We start from the raw sequence: 18473 nt of genomic DNA on the forward strand, positions 1-18473 counted from the left end.
TTCTTCTTGCCTTCTGTAGACAGGGCAGGATTCTCCTCTCCCCACATCTCACTCTGTCAGTACTAAGGACAAATGCTAGTCAGTTGCCAAGGAACCACACGCCCACTCAGGTCATAGTCCAGGCAATGTGGCCTGGTCCTAGGAAAGAAAAGCTGAGAATGGAGTCCAGGAAGACCTTGAAGAAAAGATGTGGGATCTGCCTGAGGTGCTGCACTCGAGCTTGGTTACTACTTCCTCAGAACCATGTAGAAACCATCCTGTCAGTGCATGGATGGATGGATGGATAGATAGATAGATAGATAGATAGATAGATAGATAGATAGATAGCATCTGCTAAGGATGCCAGCAGATCAGCCATCAACACTTCCTCCTTGCTTACACTTACAGCCTTGCTTTTTAGTTTTTCAATGAAGAATGAAGGATCCCATCAACTTCACAACTTGAAATATGCTCTGAAAATACTCTTTCCTTGGGAGAAATTGTTGCTATTTCTTCCATGACACTTCTAAGTCTATAAGAAATATAAGCAGATGAAAGAAGACAAGATGCAGGGTTCTTTCTCCCTAAGACAGTGAGGGTTGGGCATTCTGAAAGGCTGAGCTTAGTCCTTTAGGGAGAGAGACCAGCAGCAGTTACTGGAAGATGAGCTCATGCCAAGTTGGGAAAGGAATGCTTGCTAAAAGTGCCCGGGCAATTTTGCAAGTGCGTAGCAACACTCTACCACAAGCTCTTACTCATCCCGGGAATACTGGCTGGAACCTGAGAACCACACCCTGAGTGACTGGACTGTACGTCTAGAAACTCCCCTAGGGGGCGGGGTGCAAGTAAGACAGAACTAGCAGCCAGAGAGAAAACGTCCATCACATCTGTGATTGACACTTATACATCTCTTGCTACACTGAAGTTATTTTAATTAATGCAGATTATCTCAGTGGTCATAAGAATATGTGAATATAATTGCCATGTCTCAGTTATGTATGTTTTTTTTTCCAGATTAGCAAGCAGTAGACTGTTAGTGCTTTAAGACTAGTCACCCTTTTTGCCCCCTGGATGGAGCTTTGAAAGCTATTTATGTTAAACAGAAAATTACAAGACTGTGTGGCACAAATGTTTTATTTGCAAACTGTGAGGATAAGTGAATATTGTAAAACCTCAGGGCAGAAGTGATGCTCATCCTTATCACCTCTGGGGAACATGATCAGTACTCTGTTTAATTCATTTGCATGTCCAGGTAGGGATGCTGGATTGGGGCCAGAAGCATTGGAATCCAACCCTGGCTCTACCCTAGACTTGCTTTGGGGCCTTGGGCAAATCACTGTGTGTCTGTGGGCCTCTGCATCTGTAGAAACAGTAGGCTGAGGAGAAATGTTTATTTGGCATTTGTCAACCATGTAGAGCCTTGTAGCATTTTGTATGCATCGTCTTCTTTATTCAACAATGGCTGATGTGTGTCTGCAATACAGTGAGGTCTACGATCAAGAAGCAGCCCCTTTAGAGAGCAAAAATCCATTACCTTATAAGATGATGCTTGAAACACAAGGAAGAAAGGATTTTGGCATTAGAGATCCATGGTTATAATGTTATTCCACAGCTCTGTGTGTGCTGCATCCGTGTGTGTGTGTGTGTGTGTGTCTGTGTGCCTGTGTGTGTGTGTGTGTGTCTGTGCTTGTGTTGTGTGTCTTGTGTGTGTGTGTGTGTCTTGTGTGTGTGTGTGTTTGTGTGTGTCTGTGCTTGTGTGTGTGTGTCTTGTGTGTGTGTGTGTGTGTCTTGTGTGTGTGTGTGTGTCTGTCTGTGTTTGTGTGTCTGTCTGTGTGTGTGTATGTGTCTTTGTGTGTGTCTGTGGGTCTCTGTGTGTATGTGTCTGTGTGTGTGTATGTGTTTGTATGTGTGTCTGTGTCTGTGTTTGTATGTGTGTCTGTGTCTGTGTGTGTGTCTGTGTGTCTCTGTGTGTATGTGTCTGTGTGTGTGTACATGTTTGTATGTGTGTCTAGTGTCTGTGTGTGTGTGCGTATAGTGTGCATTGAAACATGTCTCATTTGTTTAGTAGAATGTCTGGCCTTGCAGTTATTATGTCAACACAGTTTCCTGTATCGTGCTCATAGGAGCCTTCATTCACTGGTAAAAAATCATTGTGTTCTTGCTTCTTTGTACTGGAATTCAAAGAAAGAATATATAAGTTTATTACATTTTACCCAGTCAGTTCTATACTTCTCTCTTAGATGAGGAGATGTTAGTGTATATTTAAAGTTTATGGTTTCTTATGAGAATTAATGTAGTGTGTTCTATATTTAATCACTAAAACATCGAAGTTCTCATTTAAAATGACATTTAGTTTATCTTTAATGAGAAGCACTACAAACTTTATTTATTTTGACAATTTCAAACATGCATGCAATGTCCTGTGTTCATATTTATCCCTATTACTCTGTCCTGTCCCACTTCTGAAGGCCCCTTCTTTTTCCCACCCAGTTTCCCTCCTTCTCCTATAAGGCTTTTTATTTTTAAACATCCTTATAGCCAGGCGGTGGTGACACATGCCTTTAATCCCAGCACTCGGGAGGCAGAGGCAGATGGATCCCTGTGAGTTCGAGTCCAGCCTGGTCTACAAAGCGAGTCCAGGACGACCAAGGCTACACAGAAACACTGTCTTGAAAAAGAAAAAAAAACCAAAACCAAAACATTCTTATAGAACTGATGAACTGATTGTGTGTCTCGAAATAGAATCTTGAATAGGAATAGAGTAGCTATTCCTTGGTACCTTTCAAAATACCATCTATTTCCCAAATCTACATTAGCCTGTGCAACTGCTGATGGTCTCTGCCTTAAGTTCAGGTTCTTCTCAACCAAGTATGAAAAGTCTCTCGTTTTCATGGTAGAGCAGAGTCTCTACGATGCGTTCTCGCTTCCTCCTAGAGAGGAAAACTCTGGTCCCTTGCCTTTTGCCTTTGTTTTCTGTTGTGGTTTGCATATGAGCTGTGATTTGCACTTAAACTGCACGCCACAATGGGCTGGTGTGCTGAGGATGAGATACTAACAACACTGAACTTGCTTTGAGAGTTTCTGGAAGCCACACTGTCTCTGAGACCCCACAGCTTCACCTGTAGACACAAGAAGCTGAGGGAGATTTAGTCGGCATTTTGTAGCTTAAAAGACATGCTCCTAAATTCCTTGTATGTCTCACTCATTCAACAGCAATGATGACATCACAGAGCTTATCTGTAGGTATTCTGTCTTGAAGCGGCATATACCCTGGTGGCAGTCTGTCTCTAGCCAGGAAAGCATCCCATAAGACTAGGGATGCTCCTCAGCTTCAGTAAACAATGGTTATTGGTAGAAAATTGGAGAGGTTCTAGAAGGAAAACGGTCTTATCTGATACACTCTACACCAAGGAATTCCCTTCCTGCTGTCTACACAGCTTTCCCCGAGCCATCATGCTTTGTTAGCATGCTACAGTTTTTAAACTCTTAGTTATGACACAGAGCATCTGTGATCCAAATATCGATTGGTTTTCTAGGTCATCAGCTGCAAAACCCAAGACTTCAAGAAACAAGGACATCTATGGGAAAAGGGTCCATGATAGTTTGTTTGCCTTGGCAGCCTTTCCTTTGAGGACAAGACTGCACTGTTCAACACGTGCTTTGAACTCACATTCTGCTCTCTTGGGCAGGCGGTGAAGTATGCCCACAGCAGACAGCCTATAATCGGAGCTGCGGACTCTCCAGGAAATTTCCAACTGGATGTTGATATCTCGGGGTTAATCTTCACTCATCATCCCTGTTTTAGCCGAGAGCATGTCTTGGCATCCAAGCTGGCCCAGCTGTACGACCAGTACCTTGCAAGACAGCAGAGAAACAAGACGAAATTTCTTACAGATAAGGTATTTGTGTTCTCCTTGCTTGTTGTTTTGGGCGAGTTATTCTGGTTGGTCTAGCTTCTAACAGGGAGTGTTTCTGTCCCTATTTTACATTTCTCTCTGTCTAGGATGTTTGACACACTGTCCTACCTATAACATCTCCTTCATCTTTGCCATTTCTTCATATCAAAAGAATACTATTTGAGCTAAGAACCCAGAAAAAAGCGCTGTTATCTTTTTCTGAGATGCTTAGTACAATTTCTATTTCAAGTGAGCAGTCTGATTATGTGGCCCCCAAAGCAAAGATAGATAAACGCTGTTTCATGAATTCCAGATTCATAAAGACAGAATCAATAGTTCTTTGCCAGTGTTGCTTTTAGTAGTTGTAGTGAAAATCTGGAGATGGCCAGAGCCTTGAGCCATCCATGGATGTGCTCTCGCCATCCCCTCAGGATTATAGAGTTTCTAACACAGAACTTCTATTCCTGTCTTGTTAAGCTCCAAGCACTAAGAAAAGCTGTTCAGACCGGTCTTAACCCAGAGAAACCTCATCAATCTCTTGATGCAACCCAAAAAACCATCAATGAATATAAATCTGAAATCCGGTGAGTAAAGTTTTCAAGGACTCCCCTCGTCTCTCTTAGCCCACATATTATGGTTCTTATTTACAGACTTTTGTAAATGCCCTGAATTGATGTGAAGTTCTGCCAAATTAAACTAATAACCTACATAACCTAACATATGAATGCAGAGTTTAAAGTCTAATAATAGGAGCGAAGATATGAGGAAAGACCAGACTGATTAGCAATGAGTCAAGGAAGAGGGAGGGGCTCGCAGGCCGATCTACCCTTTACCTCTGAACTGTCGGCTATATGTAGATTCTGGGAGAGGAAGGAATCACTGTCTTTGGTGGTGAACCCACAGCTGAGGCCACCAGGGCTCCAACAGATGGCTCCAATCCCACAGTCACACAGATGGTCCTGCTTCATCTTGGAGGGTCACAAATATGATTTGTGTGGAGAATAAAGGATGCATAGGGTTGGTAGGGAGGTAAAAGGAATAATGACAAAATAGTGCATATACGTGAAATTATAAAAAATAATCATAATTTTAAAAGTTAGTCTAGCACAAAAAGGTGCCCACCATTGGTAACCCGGAGTTTCAGGGGTGTGTACTATAAGGAACCACACGTCTGTGTCACAGGGAAACAAATGCCATGGTGTGTGTGGCATCACTCACAAAAGAGATGTTTAGAAAGAACCCAGCACTACCAGGGTCACATCTGTGTAGACACAGGCATCTGTTCGACCATTTAAGATGGTGAGCCTGAACATGCTCCCATGGGGAGGAACCTGGCAAGTAGCGTTGAATGATAAGCCTATGTGCCATAGCCTGTTTGCTGTGTGGTGTGGTCCACGGGGCAGTAAGAACACACGAACATAATCCCAGCACTTGGGAGGCAGAGGCAGGCGGCTTGATGTGAGTTCGAGGCCAACCTGGTCTACAAAGCGAGTCCAGGATAGTCAAGGCTACACAGAGAAACCCTGTCTTGAAAAACCAAAACCAAACCAAATCAAAACAAAACAAACAAAAAATACCCAACAAAAACAAATAAGGAACATATGAACATAACTCATTTGTCATGGGTAACACATCTGTGCTATGGATAGAAAAGGTACATGCTCCATTCTTTGTCCTGGGAGGGAGGGAAAAGGTGTAAGGTTAGCGTGGGGCAGGGAAGTCTCTATTACATATCATTGAAAAAATTCTGAGGAACTGGGAGGAAATATCAGTGGTCAGGATCTTGTCAGTATCTGTACTTTTCTGTATTCATAATTTTAACATTCAAAATGTAAACCCCTGATCAATGTTCCTAAATAAGGAAATATAGAATATGAAATACAACCCCCCCCCATGGAAAGGCCTCATGAGCAGTGTCTTTATGGGTCTACATACTGTAGCTATTTACACATGGGGGTCTGTGTGACATGTTTTTATTGCTTTGAAGAATCCTTGTGTAGTCCATTCTGCTACCTGCTTTTTTATGTGCGCTGCATCTTTTTTATGTGCCCTGCATCTCAGGCCTTTTCCTCTCACCGCACATCTAAGTCTGTATTGTTCAAAGGCTGCCATTTATTATACAGATTTACTATAGTGTGTGAAGTGCCCAAGTGACAGTCATTACTCAGATAATTTTTAAATTATGTAATAATTATAATCCATAACTCTGTGTGTTAGTGATGGGTTTTTTTTTTTTACAGAACAAATTCTTAGGACAGAAAATAATAAATCATGGAGTTTCAATGTATGTTTTTCTTTCTCCAATCTAGGCAGGAAATGGAAATTCTTCTCGCAAAGTGGGAATTAGTGCAGTTTGTATACTGGAAAAGAATGAAAAGTATGCTTTAAATGAAAAGTATTGTTGTTACTACTACTACTACTACTACTACTATTATTATTATTATTATTATTATTTATTATTATTATTATTATTATTATAGTCTTCTAAGGTGTTTGACAAGGCCTTATTCATTATGTAGACAAGCGTAGCCTCAAATTTGTGGCAGCCTCTTGCCTCAGCATCTCAAATTCTGGAGGTACAGGTATATATGGTCCTATAAAATTATTTCTTATATTTAAAACATCACAGCCTCTATGTGCAGATAATTTTCAGTTTTAGCATAAGGTAAGCATGAAACAGTTATTGGCTTGAGAGAGACAGAGGGAATAGGGGGCTGAGAAAGAAAGAGAGGGAAGGAGGCAGATATGCAGAAAGAAGTGTTGGGGAGGGACAGGGTAGGAGAGAGACAGAGAAGAGAAACACAATACAGATGTCTTAAAAACAATTGTGGGTTTTTCCCCCCTAGAACTGCACAGATGAATCACGTTGAAACAGCTGATTTGTACGTGAGGCAGACTCACAGCCACTGGCCATTACGGTTACTCCCTGGCCATTGGAGATGAAAACTTCTGAGCACTAGCATATATGATGCAGTAAAAGAGAGGGTTCATCCCCTCTCTGAGTTTTCACTAAAGGAAACCAACTGTGGGTAGATAGCCTACTTTATGATGGCTCATTGGGGGGCCCTTTCCTTAACCCACTGAGATCAGCTCAATCACCCCCCCAACTTCTCTGTGATTTCCCCAGCCCAACATCCTCTGAGCCCTGAGTTGGGACAGTTGGCCTAGACCCCACCACTTTTTAAAGCAGCATCGTGACTCTGTTGCTAATCCCCAAATGAGAGCCAGCGTGTATAAGGAACTCTCTCCTGGGGCTTCACACTAGCTGTGCTCCCTCTCAAGCAAATAAGAACTCAAGGACTTCAGCTGCCATCCAGCTGTACCTCTGTACCATATTTCCATCTATGGCAAAAACTTCTGTAAAGTGCTCACACCTCTACCATCTCTACCTGGCTCTCACTCGCTCGCCCTGCCTTTAAAGCAGGGCTTGCTGCAGCCCCTGAGACCTCTGCAGCCGGCTCAGCTCCTGGACATGGATGCTCAGCCCTGCCCACATTGAGCTCTTTCTGGTGATGCACTTGTCCTTACTGTCCTTAGTCCATTCTACCTCCTCCACGTAGCCAGTAAAACTGTACCTGTGTCCCAGGTGTTGGTCTTAGCCTGTTAAGACCTGTATTCTCTCTTAAAAGGCACCCTCCCCTGTGGGTTCACGTAAAGGTCAATGGCTCTACAAGCTTTATCGCAGACCTGGGTACCCCATCCACACTGTAGACCCCGCTCATATGTGCAAGACTGCAGAAGTACTACCCAGTGCCCTACTCAAAAGCCCCCTGCTCTCTTCCTCCATAGCTCTGCCATCACTTCTGACTAAATAGTCTTTTGGGATTCCTTGCTCATTTAACTCATATGGAGCCGGGCAGTGGTGGCACATGCTTTTAATCCCAGCATTCGGGAGGCAGAGGCAGGTGGATGGCTGTGAGTTCGAGACCAGCCTGGTCTACAAAGCGAGTCCAGGACAGCCAAGGCTACTCATAGAAACCCTGTCTCGATAAACCAAAAACAAAGCAACAACAACAACAAAACAAAAATAAAACACAAAAAAAACTCATATGGCAATAATTTTTGTTGTTGAGAAAAGTTTTCAGCATTTCTGAGAAATTGTTTTGTTGGAAACTACAAAAGGAAGTAGAAAAGTTCTGAAGGTGTTACATAACTCAGTAAACTAATCTGATATTTTAGTTTTTAAAAGTAAGGAGGGGGCACTGGAGATGGTTCAGAGGTTAAATAGCACTGTCTCTTTTCCAAAAGTCCTGAGTTCAATTTTCAGCAACCACGTGGTGGCTCACAACCATCTATAATGAGATCTGGTGCACTCTTCTGGCATGCAGGCACACGTGCAAGCAGAATATTAAATAAATAAGTCATTAAAAGGGGGGCAGGGGCTGGGCAGTGGTGATGGACAACTTTAATCCCAACACTTGGGAGGCAGAGGCAAGTGGATCTCTGAGCTCAAGGCCAGCCTGGTCTACAGAGACCCAGGACAACCAGGGCTACACAGATAAACACTCTCTCAACTAGACAGACAGACAGACAGACAGACAGAAGGATAAGGCAGGGAAAGTAGCAGATAATGGCTAAAGGAAAGTCAGACCATCTATGGCAGGTGACCCTTGTAGGTCGGTGGCCAAGCTAGGATCCATACACACCATTTGTGTTAACTTACTCTCCCAGCAAGCATGCAAAGTGACTTCAGTTGGCATGCCTCCTTCACAGGTGGAGAAGTGATGTAGCTTCTCCAAGGCCAGAATTCACACCAGGCTGTCACTCTCTTGTTTCCCACGGACATGAGCTTCCTGAGTCCAGACTTCCCAACAGTAACTATCATGCTTTGCCACCCCCTTACTCTACCACCACTTGTGGACCCACTAGGAAGTCAGACCCCTTACTTCCCTGTACTGACAGCCCAAGTCATTTTAAGTAGACCTGCTATTCTCTGACTGTCTCCCAGGTAGGAGGTGCTAATTTCTGCAGGGCTCTGCCTCCTTTGCTTTCTCAGGATGTTGTCATAGGCAGACCCCGGGTGATATGCTGTCATCACTTATGCATGACGACATCTCCTGAGCTAAACTACGAACTGCCTGAATACAGAGGCACTGTCTCTTTCCCAGGCATGTCTGTTCACCCTGGACTGGCACATGGCACCTGTTCAAAACTGATCCACCAGCTGACTTATCGTGTGTTAGAGTAACTCTGAGGCTGGCTACCATTTGTGGAAAAAGGCTTTTAAAATGTATCAGGGGCTGGAGAGATAGATGGCTTAGTGGTTAAGAGCCCTGACTACTCTCCCAGAGGACCCCATTTCAATACCCAGCACCCACATGGTAACCCACAACTGTCTGCAACTCCTGTTCCAGGGGATCTGACACCCTCCCACAGATGTACATGCAGTCAAAATGCTAATGTACATAGACTAAAAATAAATAAACCTTTAAAAATGTATTGGATGATCCCAAAACAGATTAAATAACTGAAATAAAGAAAAAAAGCACTTTCAAAAACCACCTCTTCAGCTGAAAGAAGAACCAGTTGTCATCTCATTAGCAAGAAAACTCTTCAAAGCAGGCAACAGCACTGTATCACCTCCGAGCAGAACCTGTGATTAATGAACACAGAGATCTCTCGGTCTTTGTCTGAGAACCGGGACACCAGCATCCTGAATCCATGACAACTACTCTTGCCAGTCCCTTCCTTTCAAAACTACAAAGGCAGCTGTCAGCTTGGAGGGGCCACAGTTTAAATTCAGGACTTCTAGAGGAGCAGTCAGTACCATTTAACTTCTGAGTCATCTCTCCAGCCCTTGAAAAAAGAATTTTAAAAGATAATTTAGTTTACCAAATTCAGATTCAGCTGAAGAGAATACATTAAAAGAAAACATCCAAAACACATTTCTCATCCCATTACCTTCTCTTTTTTTCTACTCTTTCACAGCTCCTAACAAAACAGTTTCTCAGAAGTACTGAAAACTCTTAAAAAGAAAAAAATTGCCATATGAGTGAATCATAGAAGCAAAGAATCCCAGATTTACTTAGAATCCATGGCAGAGCTGTGGAAGAAGAAAGGCAGCGTTGAGCAGGAAACTGGGCTGCAGTTTTGCAGCCAAATCTGGAAGGGAGGGTTGGATCTGGCAGCTGTCTATATCAACATGCAATAACGAGCCATTATTAACATTTTATAAGCTAACATGCCTGATACAAATGCATCAATTATTACTACTTCTCGCAGGCAAACGCGAAAACTGCGTGATGCTGAACAAGAGAAAGATCGAACCCTGCTTAAGACCATCATAAAGGTTTGGAAAGAGATGAAGTCATTACGGGAGTTCCAGAGGTTTACAAACACACCCCTGAAGCTCGTCTTGAGAAAGTAAGACTTCGCGAATGTCGGTTTCTTGGGCTGTATCATGCATCAAGGAGGATGCATAGTGCATAGATACTGTTTCCATAGTACCAGAAAACAGCAGCAGCCTTGTAGCTGCTTCCCAGGCTGAGAAAGAGAGCATTGCAGGCACCTAGCAGCTCCCAAGCCTCTCTCCAGCCACAGTAACAGCTGTCTGGACTTCTTTGATCACCGTTTTCCTGGATCTGTGTATAACCCTTAAGAATACACTCCTTAATACTGCTTGTATCCCACTTTTACAGAACCAAAGTGTAAAGATGGTTACTTCTCTGTGCTATGTGCAGTGATGGACAGTGACTGACCCTGTGTAGCTATAGTTTGTTCTACAGAATCCTACTGCAGGAGCTGAGGAGATGCTCAGTTGAAAGAATGCCTGCAATGTAAGCATGAAGGCCTGAGCTCAGATCCCTAGCACCCACGACAACAGCCAGGCATGCTTGCTAGTGCTGGGGAGTTGGGGTTGGGGATAGATGGATCCCAGAGGTCCCTCGCCAGCCAGTCTAGCTAACTAATGAGCCACATTCAAGAAGAGAGGCTGTCTCAAAGATAAGGCTGAGAACAGTAGTGGAAGGCACTCAACACCTATCTCCGGCTTCGACATGTGTACCCTTGCATACACACACACATAGACACACGCGTGCACGCACCACATACACTTCACTACACAGTTTCACACTTGCCTTCAGTGTGCACCCAGGTTTTCCAGATACGTCCCGGAAGTGCAGCTGAAGAGTACTAGAAGACACATTTCTCCCACTTGACATGCAGACTCTGAACACGCCCCACGAGGGTGATGCCCCTTAGTGCCTTCACCAGTGTTCCTGTCACCTGGCTGGGGTCAAACATCTGCTGCCATAATTTCCATTTCCCTGGCTGCTCATAACGGTGGGCTTATGATGCCTCCTTTACCTGTTTGTAATTCACACGAGTTCGGAAGGTACCTGGGACCTCAACTTGTTCATGAGATGTGCTGCAGATATCGATGACCTCTCTGTGCTCTGGAGTGGTTACCCTTTCTTCCTGTCCACCCTTTTCCCTCCATCCTTCCCTGACCCTCCCCTTCCCCATTCCCCTCCAAAGAGAACATTTCAATTTTAAAACAGTAGAGTAAATTGATGTTTATTGTCTGGTACTCTATACCCTGTTTTATGCAGTTAACTATTTCTGCCTCTCCTATAATCTTTATAGTTCTGTGTTTCCCAGCTCATCTTCAATTTGTTTTAAGTTGTTCCTTGTTTGTAGCATAGGCAAGAGATGCTTTGGCGACATGTGTGATTCCTGATTCATGAGAAGTCCATACATTATTATGAATGTGATTTATTGCCTCATAACTGTGCTGTCAATTTTCACGAAGAACATCTCTGCAGCTGGTACTGGTCTCTTGGTGTTTCTTTGGGGTAAATGGTGTACCCATGTATGTGTGAGAAAAATAACAAACTCTGGTAATTATCTAATACTTTTCTTAACAACAGATATATTTTACACAAAAATAATGATAAATTTTGATGGAAAAGCTGGAAGTGTCCCAAACTTAAACCATTCATAACTTGTTCAGAGCAAATACAAGTGTGATTGTTCTTTGAGCCTTGCTACATTGGGAACACTGCAGGCTGACTTAGTTGCAGCTTGCCTGTCTCACTCAGGAGTCTCCCGAGGCATGAATGTGGAAAAGACTCCAGGTAGTTAACCCAGGAACCTTCACATCTATTTAATCCAGTACTCTCTTAGTTAGACTTTTGTTGCTGTGAAGAGACACTGTAACCAAAGCAACTTTTTTTTAAATTTTATTTATTTATTCACTTTACATCCTGATTGCAGCCCCTCTACTATCCTCCCAGTAGCCTGTCACACACCTCTTCCCCTGTTTTCCCGTTTTCTTCTGCTCAGAGTAAGGGACATGGCCCCATGAGTAGCAACAGTGCCTGGCACATTAATTCACTGCAGGAATAGACACATCCTCTCTCACTGAGTACAGACAAGTCATCCTAGTCGGGGAGGTTATTAAACTTATTTTTATAAAATTGTGTTTCTCTCTTAACCCAGCTATCACCCAAATGATTGAGATTCTCATATTATTTACTTGTCACAATTTACAGCACAATCCTGAGCATTTTTAACCCTCAGTGCTAGTCTATATTCTTTATTATTTTTATTAATTTTCTTCTTTACATATACATTTATATTATTACACATATATACAATAAACTACATGCAGCTAAAAGAACCACAAAACAATCAGGAATTATATAAATGTTACATTCATAGTGTTTTGGCTATTTGTATTTGGCAACCTTGAAGAAAACATCTTTCCTATATTGGTGCATCTAAAATTCTGAACCTAAATCTCTATCCTATCTCATCTTTGTTATCTATAAAAGGAAATTTTGTGATCTAGTGCCCATCACATTCCTACTTAAAACTCAAATAAAGAGCTGGGGGCAGCTCAAAGGGTAACAACACTTGCCGTGGAAACATGGGGACCTGTATTTAGATCCCTAGCACCCCTTTAAAAGCTGGGAATTGCCACTGTGTCTGTAGGACAGTAGGATTAGGATATAACTAGGGCTCTTTGGTTGACAGCCTAGCAAAGAATGGCTAGTTTCAAGTTCTGTGAGAGGACGATGTCAGGCAAACATTTAACTGGGGCTGACTTACAATTTCAGAGGTTTAGTCCATTATCATTGTGACAGAAAACATGGTGGCATGCAGGCAGACATGGTGCTGGAGGAGCTCAGAGTTCTATATCTTGATCCATGGGCAGCAGAAGGAAACTGTATGTGACACTGGCCATGGCTTGAACATGCAGAAAACCTCAAAACCCACCTCCAGTGACATACTCCCTCCAATAAAGCCACACCTAGTCCATTAAAGCCACCCCCCTAGTAGTGCCACTCCCATGGGCCAAGCATTCAAACACACGATCTATGGCAGCTGTTCCAATTTAAACCACCACAAGTACTGTGATGGTGTGCATCTCAGTTCCACAGACTTTTATAAAAAACACTGTGGATACAGTCTTTTGATTGGAATGAACTGATGATGGCTTGTCAACAAAATCACTAGAAGACAACCTGAAACCCTCAACCGAAGTTCAGGAAGTGGCTCAAGGGACACAGTGACAAAGACATAGTAAACATGGGGACATAGTAAAACATAGTAAAACTCTTAAAATGGATTCTCAGGCACTATGGGGTGAGAACTTCCACTGTCTTGGCAACCCTGGGGTGGTTTAAGCAGAGTGACCTTATTGCTGAGTGCTCCACAGCTCTTCCGCCTGTGTACTCACAGGCAAGTTTCTTAACTGTCTGAGCTAAAGTCTCCTTGGGGGTGGGGATAGCATGGGGCTCCCAGCTTAAGTCAAGCAGCAGTTTTAGAAGAGAGACCCTGGCCCAGGGAAAGGCCAGCACTGCGGCTGCTGCACAATTACACTTTTATTTCATTCCAACAAATAACCAAGATTCATTTAAAGGGAAAAAGTCGACCAGGAAGTAGATGAGGACGCATACGAAGCAGAGATTCAAGCTGAGATCCACGAACTGCTGGAAGAGCACATGGAAGAATACACAAAGAGGATGGAAGAGTACAGAGCATCTCACCAGCAGTGGAAGGCCTGGCGGAAAGCCCAGGTTTGTAAAACATCACTCAGCCAGGAGGAGGGCTACCTCAGGAGGGCCACTGGACCTGTAGGCCACATGGGGGGGGGGCGGTCTCCTGCTGGCTCTTCTGTCACATGGGATTGACTGGTTAATATCTTTATCCAAAAAGCCACCCAGACACTATGCTGATAGTTCTATTTATAATCAGTAATGTACATGCCAAATGTGTATTTTCCATGCATGGCCACTTTAAATGGAGGTGTTGATGACCCTGCTGAATGTTCTGAGGATGTTGCCTCATTTTAGAAGCCCTGGTGGGTGAGGGGTTGGCTTTGTGCTTGTCGTCACTTGGGGAGAGAACTGAGGTCCAGGGATGGTGGAGATGGGGTGGGATTGGGGGTGTCCAGGTCTCTCTGTTCTGAGTACCATGCTCCTGAAGGACAGTCCTGGAGCCTGTTTCAAAGCTAGGTTACCTCTTCCCCAACAGAAGGCCAAAAAGAAGAAAAAGAAGCAAACAGCAGAGGAACACCCTGAGGAGGAGGAGGAGGAGGAGGCTGAGGAGCCCTTGCCTGAGGAAGAGATCAAGAAGCCCACCCCCCCAGAGCCCCCTGACCCAGCTGTCATAGAGCAGCAGGTGCGGGACAGAGTAGCCCACAGCAGGAGGAGGCCAGGGGAGCCCACACTGGTGCCAGAGTTGAGTCTGGCAGGGAACGTGACCCCCAATGACCAGTGTCCCAGGTAAGCACAAGTTTTAGCCACACATGAGATTGGAATGTACAAGGTAAACATGTTCTGACACTCTTGCATACTCACAGGTATCTTTGCACACACATGAGCACACAGGGAGGTATAGGTATATGTGACGACACCGCACTGTTCTGAACAGAGAAATCATGCCCCCATATATAGGCATAAGAGTGAACCATGTGAAACTGCTCATGTATGCTTACTTTGTAGATTTCCTAGGGTTCCCTCATCTTTGCACCCCATTTGTCATCCAGAAGCCCTCTCCAAAGAGCTGTCTGTGGGAGAACCCCAATGCAAGTCAAGGCCTGCTCTCCATAGTGGCTTCCTATACCCGTGTCCCCTACTGCTATCACAAACACTGAGGTGTTTCTTTGCTTCTTGATTTCAGCTTAGAGCCTGCTCATGTCTGGATATGTCTAAATTGAGGGGATGTAAAAATGTTAAAAACTGATATTCCATTTAATCATGACAAAAGAATTTCTCTTAGGAACAGTGAAACCCTCTGTAGGTATGTAGCAGTGACTATTGTATATGAGCATATTTAATGGTGGTAAAATGTGGATTTAAAAAGTTAAAATGGTTGGGCACGGTGGTTCATGCCTACTAGCCTAGAACTTGGGAATTAGACACAGATGGATCAGGGGTTCAAGGCCAACTACATCAACTCTGCCTCCAAAGAAAGTTAAAATGATAAATATTATGTTTTACATATTTAAACAAATAATATTTAGTTGCGATACTAGCATCCTCAATACCTGTATCTGTTTTTTTATTTTACTATCCTAACTTCTTACTTTTGTCAATATGCTGCGATTACTAGTGACTAGCATTTTTGGTAGTGTCTCTGCAATATATACAATGAAATTTGACACTCCTAGTGAAGGGCCTGATCTGCTTTCAAACATCCTGGCTGTGAGGCCATTGTGTTTCAGCTCTCTCAGGGAGCCAGTCTTTAAAGGAAGACATGGTTCTTAATACCTTGCATCCACTGAGCAGTCCCATGTCTGTGCCAACATGAAGGAAAAGCTTAGATCTTAGACAAAGAGACCTGACCTCACTGCCAAACCGTGCTACTACACTTCCAGGTAAACCCTGTTAGCTCAAACACAAGTCATTACTGATCCTTGCAGTTTGAATTAACTCCTCCCCCTTTTTAAAAAGTTTTCCTGTTGTCATTGTTTATGTGTCTGTGTGTGTATATGCCACTGAGTGTGGATGTTGTGGAGATCAGAAGAGGGCACGGAATGAGGGCCCTAGAGCTGGAGTTCTGGGTGTCATGAGCTGCCTGACCTGGGTGCTGGCAACCAAGCTCAGTTCCCATAGAAGAGCAGGAAGCACTTACCTACCGAACCCTCTCTCCAGTCCTGAACTAATTCCATTTGACAAGGAATATATCTACTTAAGATTTTGTTTTAAATGGAAACCTAGGTCTCATTTAAGAAAAATCTCATTTAGGAGACCGTAGTATAACAGCGACTGGACTCTTGCTTTGTTCCCCCATCCCCTCTCAGAAGCTGTCAATGGCTTCCCCATTCGTTCCACGTCGCAATATTTGATTGTAGCAAGCTCTTTAAGATCCATCACTGTCTGGGCCAAATCGGGGACTATCACACCAAGAGTTGTCATGGTGTCCCTTGGCACGTTCAGTATCCAGTTGACAAGTGCATGGTGATATTTAGTATGCGAACACTAACTGCAGCTGTGATGGTCTCACTTTGCAGGGTGGAGGTCTCCAGAAGGGAAGATGTCAGGAGGCGGTCTGTGTACTTAAAGGTGGTCTTCAACAGCAAGGAGGTGTCGAGGACTGTCAGCCGGCCACTAGGGGCAGATTTCCGAGTTCACTTTGGACAGATTTTCAATTTGCAAATATTCAACTGGCCAGAGAGTTTAATGCTTCAGGTACATCTGTTAAATATTAATCCCTGCCCCAGGAATTTTGTGGTCACTGAAGTTATAAGATAGATTTAAATCATCTACAGGCAAAATGGGTGTTTCAATAGACTCTCAAGAGGAGTGGGTCAGCCTCTTAGTTATTAAATGTCTTTTTGTAAAGTCAGTGAAAACAGATAGGTCACCACACTAGGTGTCTTAAAAGGCTGGCAGGAAACTATTAGGACAAGAGAGCTCCCTAATTGGATTTGCTGAAGAAAGGTTTCAATGTGACCATCCACTGGGATCTCAGCATGCTGTTACTTGTCTCCTAGATAAGACTAGATCTCATTGTGCTGGTAATATTAACTATCACACTGCTCTAGCCCTGGAAACTAGAGGAACTGAGAACCAGGCCATCAGCACATGGTTCCAAGCAAGGTGACTGGGAGGTGGGGATAAGATGGTCTCCCTGGCACCATAAAATCACAGTTCAGCTTTTCCGGGCTGGGGCCGACCAGCACAAACACTACCAATGCGGACGAATGCCAGAGAGAACACTCTATTGCACCTCTCCTGGCTGAGTCTCCTCTCGGGATTTCAGGTCTATGAAACCATTGGTCACAGTGGTAGCACCTTGCTAGCCGAGGTCTTCCTGCCTATCCCTGAGACTACCCTTGTCACGGGAAGGGGCCCCATTGAAGAGGTGGAGTTCAGCAGCAACCAGCACGTGACGTTAGACCACGAGGGAGTTGGAAGTGGTAAGCAAAACTGATTGTTTTCAGTAGCCCAAGGCTTTCACTGTCAGATTTGATTCTGTCTTTTTCTACTTCAAAGAGGGATAAAATTTAACACCGAGCAATTATAAATTTGATACGAAAAATTCAAAAGAAGCCAGGGATAGTGGCTCACACCTGTGATCCTAGCACTCAGAAGGCTAAGGCAGGAGGATTGCCACAGTTTGAAGTACGGAATCAGGCCCTGCCTCGAAAGGGGTAGAGGGAAGAAGGAAAGAAAAGGCCATCAAGATGGCCCAGCAGGTAAAGGCGCTGTGTGCCAAGACTGAGGGGGTGAGCTAATCTCCAGGGCCCGAATAGTAGAAGTTCACTTCAGGCTTTAGTGTGTGTTCAAGAGGTACATGACTGCCAAGTCATTTGCTTATGAAAACATGTATGAACTACACTACTCTAAAGTACTTTATAATATGAATTAGAGGGCTTTAACATGCTCTTTGATGCCTTAATCCCGCTTGTAATAATCTTTTAGAAAGAAATAATTTGAAATGAAGAATTGTGCACAAAAAAAGATAAACCACGGTGATATAGCTGTGTAAGGCTAAAAGATACTAACTTTAGTCATTATGTGGAGATTACTCGTTAGCATTCTCAAAGCTAAATTCTAGTGAAATGTATGGTGGACCTCTGGCTTCCTCCAGCATGTTTCTTACCTTCTTTTTAACTCACATGATTATCGGTTTCTTTCACTGCTAGAGTCTTCCAAAGTCACCATTCACTCTTCGGGCACATCTGATCATAGTTGCCGTGTTCTCTGTTTATTGTATCGTCTTAACTCCAGAAAGTACTTAGTTCTTTTTCAGTCAGTCTGGTCAGTTCTGAATGCTTTTTTACTTTCCTTAGACTTTCAATCATTCCTTTTTCATTCATTTATTCATTCCCATTTACTTTAGTCAAACATATTAAAAATTCTAAATGTGTCTTGTTTGTTAAAAGTAAGCACCTTTAATCCCAGTGCTCAGGAGGCACTGGCAGAGGCAGACAGAGCTCCATGAACTCTAGATCAGCCTGGTCCACACAGCAAATACCAGGACAGCCAGGGCCACATATTGAGACCCCATTCCCCTCTCCCAATTTTCTCCAAAATATTCTCTGATCATTTTAATACCGCTCTCCATATTATTGACGTGATTCTGCTGTTTCTTAATGAAAACACTCTAGTGGCTTGGCTTGGATCGTGTGGCCCATGTCACCAC

At 43.6% G+C, this 18473-nt stretch overlaps 1 protein-coding gene across 1 annotated transcript in view; it reads left to right on the forward strand.

The window, feature by feature from the left end:
• Positions 1–18473, forward strand: part of Cc2d2a (coiled-coil and C2 domain containing 2A) — a 75464-nt gene that overhangs the window by 24242 nt on the left and 32749 nt on the right. The window contains exons 10-16 of the mRNA XM_051164889.1: positions 3669–3878; positions 4353–4459; positions 10098–10238; positions 13741–13897; positions 14355–14605; positions 16336–16513; positions 17088–17244. Coding sequence (XP_051020846.1) covers positions 3669–3878; positions 4353–4459; positions 10098–10238; positions 13741–13897; positions 14355–14605; positions 16336–16513; positions 17088–17244 — 1201 coding nt within the window. The remainder of the gene's footprint in view (positions 1–3668; positions 3879–4352; positions 4460–10097; positions 10239–13740; positions 13898–14354; positions 14606–16335; positions 16514–17087; positions 17245–18473) is intronic.

Source organism: Acomys russatus, chromosome 22, assembly GCF_903995435.1.
Source record: "Acomys russatus chromosome 22, mAcoRus1.1, whole genome shotgun sequence".
In the NCBI taxonomy this organism is placed as follows: Eukaryota; Metazoa; Chordata; class Mammalia; order Rodentia; family Muridae; genus Acomys; species Acomys russatus.